This window comes from Harpia harpyja, chromosome 13, assembly GCF_026419915.1.
Source record: "Harpia harpyja isolate bHarHar1 chromosome 13, bHarHar1 primary haplotype, whole genome shotgun sequence".
Taxonomy (NCBI): domain Eukaryota; kingdom Metazoa; phylum Chordata; class Aves; order Accipitriformes; family Accipitridae; genus Harpia; species Harpia harpyja.
In genome coordinates this window covers 32,995,213-33,008,048 of record NC_068952.1, presented here as the reverse complement: position 1 = coordinate 33,008,048, position 12,836 = coordinate 32,995,213, and the positions used below count along the sequence as shown (strand labels likewise).

The 12,836-nt window shown below is 37.2% G+C and overlaps 1 protein-coding gene across 9 annotated transcripts in view; it reads left to right on the top strand.

Moving 5' to 3' along the window:
• The window catches only part of RYR2 (ryanodine receptor 2), a 449,694-nt gene that overhangs the window by 156,116 nt on the left and 280,742 nt on the right, over nt 1–12,836 (top strand). For 8 of the 9 annotated variants that reach the window (XM_052805746.1, XM_052805744.1, XM_052805743.1 and 5 more), the window contains exon 5: nt 6,559–6,573. The exons of the other annotated variant lie outside the window; for it this stretch is intronic. In XM_052805746.1, the coding sequence (XP_052661706.1) occupies nt 6,559–6,573 (15 nt within the window). The remainder of the gene's footprint in view (nt 1–6,558; nt 6,574–12,836) is intronic. 9 annotated transcript variants of the gene reach the window in all.

Below are 12,836 nucleotides of genomic sequence, written 5' to 3'. Positions count from 1 at the left end.
TTCTTTAATCAAGACAACCTCCTGTCTGATGGAGATGGAGTGGGTGCTGGCTTTACTTCAAATATGAAATTATTCTATCTCAGCTGAGCTGTAGTTTGCCCTGTAAATCAGCTTTTAACCACCTCTATAATTCCAGAGTGTTACCAGAGTTCTTATGGTGGGCTGCAGATGTACATACTGAATTAATGCATCAGAAGGCTGGCTGTTGCACAGCTGCATGGTCACTGAGGCCAGACACTTCATTCTAATACATATATTTCTTCATAAGCCATTTTCCAATGGAGAACACACAAGATTAATGCAAGTGTGTTCAGTTATGTCTATGTACATGTGGACACCTTGAAGCCCAAGCCCAGAGCCTAAGTTGGACAAGCTTCATGTCAAATTAGTAACTGAACCTTGCTGCAAGCAGTTTCATGCCTCAAAGGATAAGCTAGAGTCATCCACTTCGGAGCTGACTCCAGCCTGTAAAGTGTGCTAACAAAAATTTTGGAGGGAATTACTTCAGTTCTGCTGTGCTTCTCCTGTCAAATGACTATTTTTCTTCTCATGATTTTGTTCCAAAATCTTTATTCTACTGTAAGGCCTATGTGGCAGTTGAAGCTAGGTGAAAATTAAATGGGCTGAAAATATTCCTTGGACCTTTGGCTTTTTCCTTTTGTCTCTCAGCAGGTATGACTGTGAGGGCTTGTAGGTCTGCTTCAGTGCAGAATCAAACAGATTAAAGACATCTTGCCAAAAGTAAAAACTAATGGAAGTAAGGCTTACCTTTTCATCCTGGTCCCCATTTCATATTTGAAAATGGCTCTTCTGCTTTTAATTAAACTACCAAGGGGGAAAAGCCCAGCATTTGATCAGAGGGATTTACTAAATTTCAACTGAAAGTTAGAAGACACTGAATATATCTTATTTACAGAGAAAATAACAGTAATGAAATAATCTGAAATTGAATAATGCATAGTGAAGGGAATTCCTTTCAATCTGCCTGTCATTTTTTCTCTTTTAATATATTTATGAAATAAGGGAAATAAAGTGGCTGTTGCTGTGAATTAGCAACATTGGTGTTTGCAAATTTGAGATTTCAAGGTGGGTGTTGTATACTTTAAGGGTTTGGTATTTTTTTTAAGGGACTTCTGTTCTCATAAAAGCACCTGAATGTCTGTCTTGACTTTCAGAACAACTGCTTAGCACTGTAACAGAATTCAGTGTAAGGAGTGGGAATTTTCTAGGCCATCTACGGTTTCCAAAACCTGGCCTTTTTTACACATTTGCCCACATATAGCTGGTGAATTATTTTGAAAATTTGGCATTAAGAGACATCAAGAATGATTGTTTTCAAGACAGATTACTCTGAAGAGCTTTTTACCTGACGGGAAACCAAGTGTATTGGTTCTTAAATTTAGAGTGCAAGGGACAAGGATTTTCATCCTTACACAGGCTAACGGCAAAGCTGTGCTAACTATAACATTGTAGGATCGTCTGCAACTTTCAAATAGACAGAGGAACCTCTTCTGTTGAAGGCAATGGGAAATCTTTTTCTCTTCCCCTCAAATAGTTATTGTGTTAGCTCAGTTTTATGCCACTAGGAAAACTAATTTTCAGTTTCTTTGGAGAAAAGAAACTTGCAGAATAAGGAAACACACTTTAGACACTTTTCAAAAGAATTGTTTTCATTACAGAGACTTCTGAATTGAGAAGAAGTGAATAGATTCTGGCTTTGAGGATAGTGTGGACTGGATAAATATAACAAGTGGATTTTGGCTAGAGGAAACAAGCTAGGGTTGTTGTAGAGTTTGGAGTGAACCACAAAATAAAGCTTCATCAAGACAAATGGTTGCAGTAGTATGTCTTCAGTGCCATTAAAGTAATTAATTGCACATCCATGATTTATAATCAGTGTGATTTTCAAACATTAAATGAATTATCTAAGGACTTAATTTTTATTGAGAATTTTTTGTTCACACTAGGTTCATTTACATAAATATAGATTTATTTGTCAGATTACTGTGGTGGGATAATATGCTAATTATGCACAAATATTTGATCCCCTAGTTTCAAGCATTTGCATTTAAATTTTAGATATAACGTAGGCTGCAGAGGTGACTCAATATCAGCAGTGTTAACATAGGATCACTCAGTTTTTCTCATACATTTTCTCTTGAGGGAAAATGGGAGGAGATAGCACCATATGATGTTAAAATGAACAGGCATATCGAAATGGAGTGACTATGGAAATACTGCTTAAAATGCCACACCTATAGCTATAGTTTCAACGACATCTGCAGTTCCATCCTTAGTGTACTGTATATTGTAGTGGCTGCTAATTGCAGCCCAAGTCTAATTCACATCATCAAAAGAAAGTAATACAAACATTTTCTAAGTACACTTTTTCTTTTCAAAAGAAATCTGTGTGCAAATCTGACTGGCACTTATTTTAATAGAATAGTAGCATTTCCAGCTGTATAGTAGGATTCCTTTGGTATTTCTCCTTCAGTCCGTATTATAGATCTGAGAACTTCAAGCTGTGTTCGGTGTAGTAATTACTGTGAATTGCAGCAAACTCTACTTTCAGTTACTTGTTTTCAATACTTCTTGGTTAGGTTAGTGTAAGGATCTGATATTTCTATGTAAGCAAATACAATACTACAAGAACAGTACAAAAGATATAGTCAGGAGATAATCTCTAAATTAAAAGGATTTTAAAACTAATCTTGATAACTTTGCTATAAAAAATTCCAAATAAAATAGCATTGCTGTTACTTTTTAATCTAGCCAGAGAGCCCAAGAATTAAGGTGAGATTATAAATTACAAGGTATTTGAACAGTCATAGTAAGTGATACGCTACCCAATAGCTGTCCAAGGAGCCAAATAATATAATAGCCCCACACAGCTGTAAATATTTACATTGACAACATATCCTTTGTGTCCTCAGATAAAGCTTCAATAGGTTTTAAATTTTATTTATTTAATTCATTTATTTAGAGAACAGTTAGGATGATGGATAGAATGATGGGTGTAATGTGCCTCAAATCTAATAATTTGAAATCCTGCAAAGGTATTTTTCCTTATTTATTTATTAGGTCATGTTCCAAGCCATACAGGTAGTCTAGCTGCTGAGTGCTGAGTTTAGTTCCTCCACAAGGATGATATTCGTGTGACACTAAGCACTCACATAGTTGTTTGTCCCCAAAAGATCAGATAGCATATGCAGCTGAAGACTTAAGTCAGTGGAATATGGTTATCCAGTTGTTAGTTACACTCAGTTACCAGTCCTACCTCTCAGAAAAACTTCTGAGAAATTTGGATGCTAGAGAAACAGGTGCATGTAAACCAGCACATTCTGATTTCTTGAACAAGTGAATTCTGAAGGTGAAATGGTGTCTTCGATGCATTTAGTCATCAAATTTGCATTGACTTCAGTAGGACAGGATTTAACAGAGACACTTATTTGTAGTTCAAAAGTACGTCAGAAGTCCAATTATTACCTTGCTTCTGAATGCGCAGTAGAGAACCTCCAGTGGATTCTTGAATTTCAGTATCTAATACAATATAGGTGTTCTGTACTTAGTTCAGATATTGAAGGCGCTTTAGGCGTTTATGCTGTAGACAGTGTAGGGTTAGCAAGTTATTTAGACTCCTAATTGTAGTCAACACAGAGAATCAAACACTTCTAGTGCGTAGTTGGTCCTGTCCTACAGAAAATGTCAGCTTAATAAATCAGATGAATTGCATTCTGGAAATGACTGTCTCTTTCTTGACTGTAGAGTAAGTCTACACAACTAGCTGGAATCTACATCATAAATCTCATCCTTAATAACTCTTAAGACTGAGCTTGTTTTTAATAATGTCTCATACTGGATATTGCATACCTCTGCATCGTTTGTTAGGGTGTGTAGAATGTCACATTTCAAATGTAAATGTAACCAAGCTCTACTGTCATCAGTGCCGCTCCACTGATGGAGCAGGAGCTTTGTGTATAACTAAAATAACATGTCATCACAATTTGATCTCTTCTTTTACTCTTAACTGAGTTAGTGTTGAAGTGTACAACAATTATTTGTTGTACTTAGTGACTGTATCAGTCCGTCTTTTTATCACTTTAACACTTTGGTGTTAGTGTTTGGAAAGCAATACCTTTCAAGAGCAATGGATGTTAGAATGTCATTAAGAAATTTCAAATTATAGGTCTGTTCTATCTGTTTAATTTTCAAATAGACATTCTGAATTGCTAATGTTAGTCCAGAAACTCATGTGTGCTGTCGTGCTGAGGCACAGAGAGCAAGTGTGAAGGGGCAGAAAGCTCTTTCCTCTGCAGAGGGTGAGTTGGAGAAATTTCTTGTGTAACAGCTTGTTGCCTACCTGAAGTGTGTAATTTCTGTCATTTCTATTGTTTTGCTTCAGGGTGGTGCGGGGTTTTTTTGTTTGTGTCATCCCCCCCCCCCCCAAGGTGAGAGTTAATGTTTTTCTAAGTAAGCATTCTCCTTTAGCTAAGAAGGGCTTTGGTGTGAAACCCTTGGAGAACGTTCTTGCAGAAGGGTGTGACAGGAGTATCTGGAAGCCTCTGCGCTGTCCATTTGCTGGTAGCTGGGCAGCTGAGGCCAGCACAGTTCATGGCACGTAACTTCTTAGGCTTGGCCTGAAGTTTTGCTGGGGCATTCCCTTCACAATTGTGGATGGATATAACATGTATTTAAGGTGTCTGCTATGAAGAGAAAGCATTTTTACAACAATTAAGTTTCAGAGTATTTCTTCCCCTGGTGGTTTTGAAGCAGTACGTGGATATATGTGTTCAGACTTCCCTCACCCACTGTTGTTTTTCAGGATTTCTAGCTTGGGGAGGGACAGTTCATGGTGCTTTCTGTCTCTAAGAATGACATGTAAATCATCTTCAAAATCATTAAGGAACCAGAGTAACTCTGAAGAACACAATATGACAGATCCAAACAGATGACAATTGTTTCTCATTTGTTACAGTTCATTTAATATGTCCACTGAAGAGAATAAATTGTTAAATCTGGTCTTCCAAAAAAATCCAGCACAAGAAGCTGCTGTATCATTTTAGTAATCAAGGGAAGAGATAAACTATTTACTTTAATTTGAAGCTAGTTAAGACATTACAGTCAAGCAGTTAAATAAATTATCAAGAAGAGAACCAGAAGGTTTCACAGAAGGACTGTTGTTTAATGTACTTGTAATATGGAGAAAGCAGTGGGGTTGTGTAGTTCTCAGAATAAAATTTCACAGATGAATGACGGCTGGAAGAGACTGAGGTCTTTGATGGATCTAATCTCCTTGATAAACTGACAGCATGATGGCAAATGAAAGTCAGTATTGTCAAATATAGGAAAGTTTATATTAGAATTAATCATGTAATTAACTTGTTTCTGTATTAATGAATTTACACCCCCCCCCCCCCCCCACTGTAGACAGCTCAGCAGACTTCTGGTTAGTTTCTGAAGCCACCCAGTAAAAGCAAACAAAATACTGGAGTGACAAGAAGTGGGATGAATAATAATGTCAAAATGATCTTACTGTATTTTAAATCCTTCCTTTGTGGGGATGGTGGACAGGGTGCATGATCTTTAGTTTTGGTCAATTTGTTTCCAAATGTCTAACTACCAAATAGACCTGGAAGACTTTTAAGGAGAGAAGTCTCTGAACATTTTGAGATGTTTAGATTATACTTTTTTTTTTTTTTTTTTAGCTAGAACATCTTGTACATCTTTGAGAACAGATACTTCTGTTTTAAAAGCATGTACGAAATGAAAGGACCCAGTCTTGCTGGGAAGCTCTCCAGTTAGACTCTCTTGTCATGTGGGATAGAGGTTTGCTGCCAAACTTCAGTCCTCAACTTCAAACTTTGTGATATCAAAACAAGGACTGGTGAGGTCAAAAGAGGAAAAGGTGGCCATAGGACTGTCGCAAAGAAAAACAAATCACTGCATGTAACATAATGTATCACTCTCCTTTTATTCTTGAGCAATCTCCATGAAAATTAACCTAAAAATTTCCATAATCTTCTGACATCAGTCATGTAGCACTGATTTTTTTTTTTTTAACCACTGCATGAAGTATTAGCAATGTTTTAATTTTCTTAATTTATTGTGCATTTACATACGATATGTTACTACAATAATGCTGTTGCTCTCCAGCACTGCACTTTGAATGCAGGACTTTACAACTTGCGTTGTACTTAGTTAGAAACTATCTGCAGAGCAAGTTGTTTAAGATGATCAGGCATGGCTCCTGTTTTACCTGTACTGTGTTTTATCTTTAAGCAACAAGTATTTAATGTGCTATATTATTTAAAGTAAAAAAAATCTGAGAAAACTATTGCATAAAAAAATGATGAAGCCTTTTTCTGAGCAGCTGTTTTGCTTTCTAGCACGAGCTATATAATTATGCTAATTGCAATGATAAATGTTCCTTTTAAATGTGGTTTGTAGTTCTGTGTGTCCCACTCACTTTTTCAGGGAAAACAAATCCCATTTTAAGCACCTGAAAGCAAATATTCATTTCACATTTTCTCTTTTTTTCCCCTTCTCGTGGCTCTACAGAAATTTATGATGAAGGTAAGCAAGTTAAACATTTGGTGTGATACTTTCTGTGAATTCCTACAATTTAATTTAATTCATTCTTTTTCTTTATTTTTAACATCAGCATCAAACTTACCTTCACTAAAATGGCATATTCTGAATTTGGTAAAAATTTGGAATTAGAAACCACAGTGACTTTAGCTTGGGCTGGGGTTATGGTTTAGTTAGATCATGAATGACCAAAGGCAGGCACCTTTGTGGAGAGAGGACTCTGGACTGGAAAGAGGACTCTAGACTGGCTTCTCTAATTCTCAATTCATCCTTACTCTCATTCAGTGAGAATGTAACACTATCATCTGGTAAATAAGAAATCTTGAGACAATGAATAAATAACAAAAGTCTCAGTAAAACATCTGGGTGTTTTGGAAAGCGGGGACAGCACACTGTTTCTTCTGTTGCAAGAATGCTGTTGTGATGGTATGGTGTCTCAGTGGGGCGAGGGGGGAGCCCTTGGGCTGGAGGTCACTGGCCCTTCACTGCCTCAGGTCAGTAAGCCTGTGCAGGAGCTCTGCTTCTCAGTGCTTTTATTTTTTTAATTTTTTAAATTTTTTTATTTATTAAGACTGTGACAAGGCACTTAGTGAACCTCCAAACATTTTGAATATCTGACATTTGAATAATTGGCTGTGATTTTAGCCAAGATGTGTTGGTTATCCATTTTCTACTTTTTTCTTTAATTATCAATGTCTATCCCAACTCATCTTCTAAAATGATTTGTTTACTGATTTTCATCCCCTAAGAGTTTGCTGTTCTATGGTATGGTCTTGCTTCATTGTCATGCTCCAAAAGGGAGGAATTCTGGGCTAGATAAGCAGTGCTATTTTAAGGGCTGGATTTAATGATGTCAGAGGAATTTTCTTAGCATGACTCCTCTGCTGATCCATCTTTTCTTCCCACTTGGCTGTCTGTCTTACTCTTTCTCTGTGAGTTTCTTTCTCAAGTGACAAGGATGATTCACATTCCTTGTATCACACAGCAACAGAAAAAGCTTAGGCACAATCCTTAACCTATGAAAAATGTCTCCCTCCTCCACTTACTTAGCTCTAAAATAACTAGGAAGATTTTTATTAATTCCTTCTATCTCCTATGCAGTGAAGGAGGAGGAGTACGGGGGAAGAGAAATCTTCACTAGGCTAAGGGAGAAATCGATAAATTTTATCCTCTTGGGCAATTTTTTTCCAATCCAGTGAAAGTGCTTGAAAGTAGGAGTTTGTAATGAAAGTATTGCCTCAGCTGTAAATATAAATGTTTCTTTTGCGTAGAAGGCTGGAAACAGATGATCAATATAATTTATTTTTGTTTTATTTTCACTGCTGTATCTGCTTTTCATTGATGTGAAGTTTCCTATTGCTGGGAAGGTGATAACATAAATGTAGTGTTGGAAATATTAATCATGAGGTATATTTGAAGTGTTTCTAATCATGCAGCTGTTTATTCTGCCTCCCAACAGGTCAATATTAGCAAAATTGGGATCATTTAGCATGGTGCTGGCACAAATGTTTATCATCATTACCAATGATTCCAATCTTTGTAATATAGACAGTAAAATATCCATGTGTTCTTAACCAAATAAGACATGCTCATTATTTTTATTGGCCAGTTGATTTATTCAGGTTCAGATTTTTATGTGATATTTATATAAAGCATAATTACAGATTTTAATGCAGCTTTTAAAGCAAGCCATCCTTCGGAAACCTATAGTTTAGCTAAACTCTTTTTTCTGTTCTTTGGCTTGGCATGACACAAAGTAGGAAGTAACTGCTGATCATGTCAGGGAAAGAAGTTTGGTTTGTTTCCTTTTTTTTTTTTGGTCACAGAGCTCCATCATTATCTAAGAGTAGGTATCAGCAGAGTCATCAGTCATACTAACCTCCATACCTGAATTTCTGCAGCATTTACTGTTTTGTAGTGAATTCCATGAAAAGTCAATCAACTAAATAGTTATTTAAAAGTAAGGTGTAAAGACTAGAATATGTATAGCATATATTAAGTCTTGATAGGTTCACTTTCCTGTTTGTTATTCCATTGTAACACGATATATAGGCTACAGTGAGACAAACAAAGAGGTTTTAGGCTGGTTTGAATTCGCCCTTTGGTGTTGCTGTTATTTGATATGAGCAGGGTGAAGGAATATTACCACAATGCTACATTTCAGTGAATTGATTTACTTTACATCTTTAAATTCTAAGCAACTCAATGCTATGGGTTTGGTGCCAACCACTGGAAACGGCAGCCCAAGAGCACAGCAATTGCAGAAGGGTCTCATTAGCATTTTTGGGTTTTGGTAGAAGAATTCAAGGCATCTGGACCTGGATGCTCTTACTTTGGAAAGGAAATTCTGTCTTTTTTGTATCAAGATTTTTAAAGAAAATGGATACTTCTATGAACAAGAAGAACATGTAAAACTCCTTGGCTCACACTATGCAACTTTGTTTGTAGTCTTTACTGCTTGCAGCATTTTCAAGTTCTCCAATGCTGCTGAAGATGTAATTTCCCAGTGTTGCTATTCCAAGTGTGAATTGTTTAGTTTTGCCTGACTAATCTTGTCTCACAAGCCTTCTAGCTCTCTTCGAGGGTTACTACACAAGTTCTGCAGTGACTCAGCCTGTTTCCACACATTCTGTTTTCACCACTGCTTGGGGTTTTGTGGACTCTTTGGCCAGCATTAATCCCACAAAACTGAAATGCCTGACTTACAGCCATGGATACCCTAAGCTCCCTGTGTAACCACAAGCAGAAGCATAGGTATCATCACAGAGTTTCTCAGATTCTAGGTGGGCTGAATTACTCACCAAAAGTGCCTTTTTCTTTCCACTGGTTATTTAGTTGCCTTAGGCTAAATTAATCTGAGTTTGTGTTTTGTCATCAAGAAATTCTTTTAGATTTTCATAGGCTGTTACTGATCATGCTGGTATTAAGAGAACGAGCCTTCCTGTGTTTTCCAGCTGCCTGTTGTCTGGTATTAGAAAGAAGCTCTCATTAGTCACCTGAATTTGTGTTCGGTGTGAAAAAATTTAGACAGTGATATAATTGTGGGGAGTAAGAGGTCTCATTGAACGCTTACCTGTAGTGGTCTCCAGTTCTAGTCAGCTTGTAGGATTGTATCATCACTCCTGTTTTTAGATAAATACTGGCCTCCCTCAGCATTGGTCTAGAACAGATTAAAAAATTGCATATTAATAATGAAATCAATAGATGAGTAGGTTTTGCATTGCTATGGAAACATAATATTGAGCATCCTTTCCTCTACAGAAATGGTTGTAGCATGATGCAAATATTTATGTGTAGAACCATAGTGAGATGGTTTTAGACTGTGGGACATCCTTCCCTCCTATTCCTCCCAGTTCCTTTTAGTCTTTTTCCAGTTTCTTTCACTTCATGGCTAATTCTGCCATCATGGAGTTTTCCTTCTCCCGAGTAAGGACTCAAATGCTTTCAAGATCTACATTTATTCCACATTGCTGTGGGTTAACCCCAGCCAGCAACTAAGCACCACACAGCCACTCACTCACTTCCCCCCCACCCCATGGGATGGGGGAGAGAATCGGGGGAAAAAAAAATAAAACTCATGGGTTGAGATAAGAACAACTTAATAGGACAGAAAGGAAGAAAATAATGATAATAATGATAATAATAAAATGACAATAATAATAATAAAAGAATTGGAATATACAAAACAAGTGATGCACAATGCAACTGCTCACCACTTGCCAACTGATGACCAGTCAGTTCCCGAGCAGCGATCCGCCCCCCCAGGCCAACTCCCCCCAGTTTATATACTGGGCATGACATCACATGGTATGGAATACCCCGTTGGCCAGTTTGGGTCAGCTGTCCTGGCTGTGTCCCTTCCCAACTTCTTGTGCCCCTCCAGCCTTCTTGCTGGCTGGGCATGAGAAGCTGAAAAGTCCTTGACTTTAGTCTAAACACTACTTAGCAACAACTGACAACATCAGTGTGTTATCAACATTCTTCGCATACTGAACCCAAAACATAGCAGTATACCAGCTACTAGGAAGAAAATTAACTCTATCCCAGCTGAAACCAGGACACACGTCCTTTCAGTACTTTTCATTCTGTCTTGCAGATCAGAAGCCCTAAAGAATTATATATAAACAAAGCACATGTTCCTCATTGTGCACTCACAGTTTTCTTTCTAAAGAACCAGCTCAGGTTAAATACTTATATTAGCCTGCTGGTTTAAAAACTTTCATCAACCTCTTGCAAAAGGCATTGACGGCAGCCAGCAGCCTTACATCTCTGATCTTGACACCCAGTAGTTTGTGACTGGGAGCAGCATAGTCCAGGCCTAAATATACTTTTACTCAGAATGCGTGGTAGTTGATTTTTTTTGAGCCAATACTTGTGATCAGACCCACGTTTCCTATCTGATTTCTCTTCTAATGGATCAAAAACACAATTTCAGAATGTAATGGCTGCTTCTGAATGGGAAATTTGACAGCCCCAATGTGAGTCCCAGGGAAGGGACTTTGAGAAGGTTCCATCACTGGAGGAACACATACTTTGTTTATATATAATTCTTTAGGGCGTCCATCACTGGTAGGTGCAATTTCCTGCTTGGTTTAGTTTTGTGGTGGTGATGGTTTTTAATTTAAAAGGGTTCAAAGCAGGTAACTGTAGGATATTCTGTGTTTAATTATATACTTCTGCTTATACATTTGAACTAAATGTCTAGATTTAGAGATAGGATTTTTTTTCCCTCATTCTGTAGTTTTCTCATAGTATAAATGTTAGAAATAAACTATGGAACTTCATGAAACTTAGAACACATTCATCATGGAGAAGATAATCCTTTCGTATTTATATTTGCAAGTGGTTTTGTAGTAGTATAGGGGTCCTCTGTTTGACATGCTGTTTTCTCCAGCATCTATTTTAAGTGTAAGATGGCCGTCATTAGTAGAAACAATTAGCTTTTCCCATATTTTGTTTAAATACGAAAGTGGACAATATTGTTGTTTTAAATACCAAGTTGGTGTGTTTTGAAATCACTGTTCCATTATTACATGTTGCAGTTATAAGCTGCTGTTAGCATTTTAAGTCTGTGACAACACTAAATCCAGTAAGCATTGATTTCCCAGTCGGCTTTGGCAATAAAGTGTTAACTTAGGCTTTGCTTCAGAGGCTTCCTCCATCTTAATGAAGTGTAAGTACTCAGTGCTTTAAAGGACGTTGTTTTACTCCACTGTACATATGAAATAGCCACTAAAAGTCATATTTGAAATTTTTTACATTATCTTGCAGTATTTGCCTTGGAAAGTATTTGTGAAGAAAAACAGGGAGCACCTTGCTTCTTTTACTGTACAGCTGCTCTCACGTGTTAAACATTTTCAGTGCCGTGTAGCATTATTTAGAAACCCATTCAGAGCAATATTGAGTGGTCCTAAGTTCCATCTAGACTATTTGGGCTGATGTTTCCTACGGCTGGGTCTGGGGCACAGAGGAAATACCAGGCTAAACAGCTGGTTGCAATTAGGTCGTAATTTACCATTTCTGTAAATTAGATGGATTGCATTTTTGAAGGATTTACTACCGATGTCTTCTAGCTTAGTGTTTACTTGATTTTTTTTATTTTTAAGTCCATCAAAACTGTACTTACTTACAATCTAGTCTTTGTACTGTCATTTTCCCTACAGCATGTGCCACTAATTCCATTCTGCTCTTATGGTTTCATCATGGAATGAGGCAGGAAAAGCCATTACATTGTTCTTAATAACTCCCAGTGTTATCTTGTATGATTTTCTAGAGAGTGTGCTTCAGTTCCTGTGTTCTTATGACACATTCTGTATTTTTAAATTGCTTTCATGGGTGACTAGAGTTGTCTGAATAGCCACATGCTAAATGCAATTGCTGTCAGGCTTTCTCAAGCATTAGATTTTGTATAATGACAGCGTTACAAAAGCTTTGTCTGTACACACACAAAACACTGAAATAACTATCCTGTGTAAGTACATGATTTCACATGTTTGTCTTTCTCTGGTATCTCCCTGAAGCTCATCGCTTTTTCCCTTTTCATAAATTTGGAGATTGCGTAGACCTGTCAGCAAAGGAATGTCAGCATTTGCTTGCAGTAGAGTACTCACTGGTCTAAGAAATGTTTTCTCTAGTAGAAATAAGGCTGTTCTCTTGAAAAGAAGGGAAAGGTAATGGCTATTTGACTCCAAATCTCCTTGGATGCCACAGGGCTATTCACTAGTCTCTAAAAATTCTCATCTTAAGTC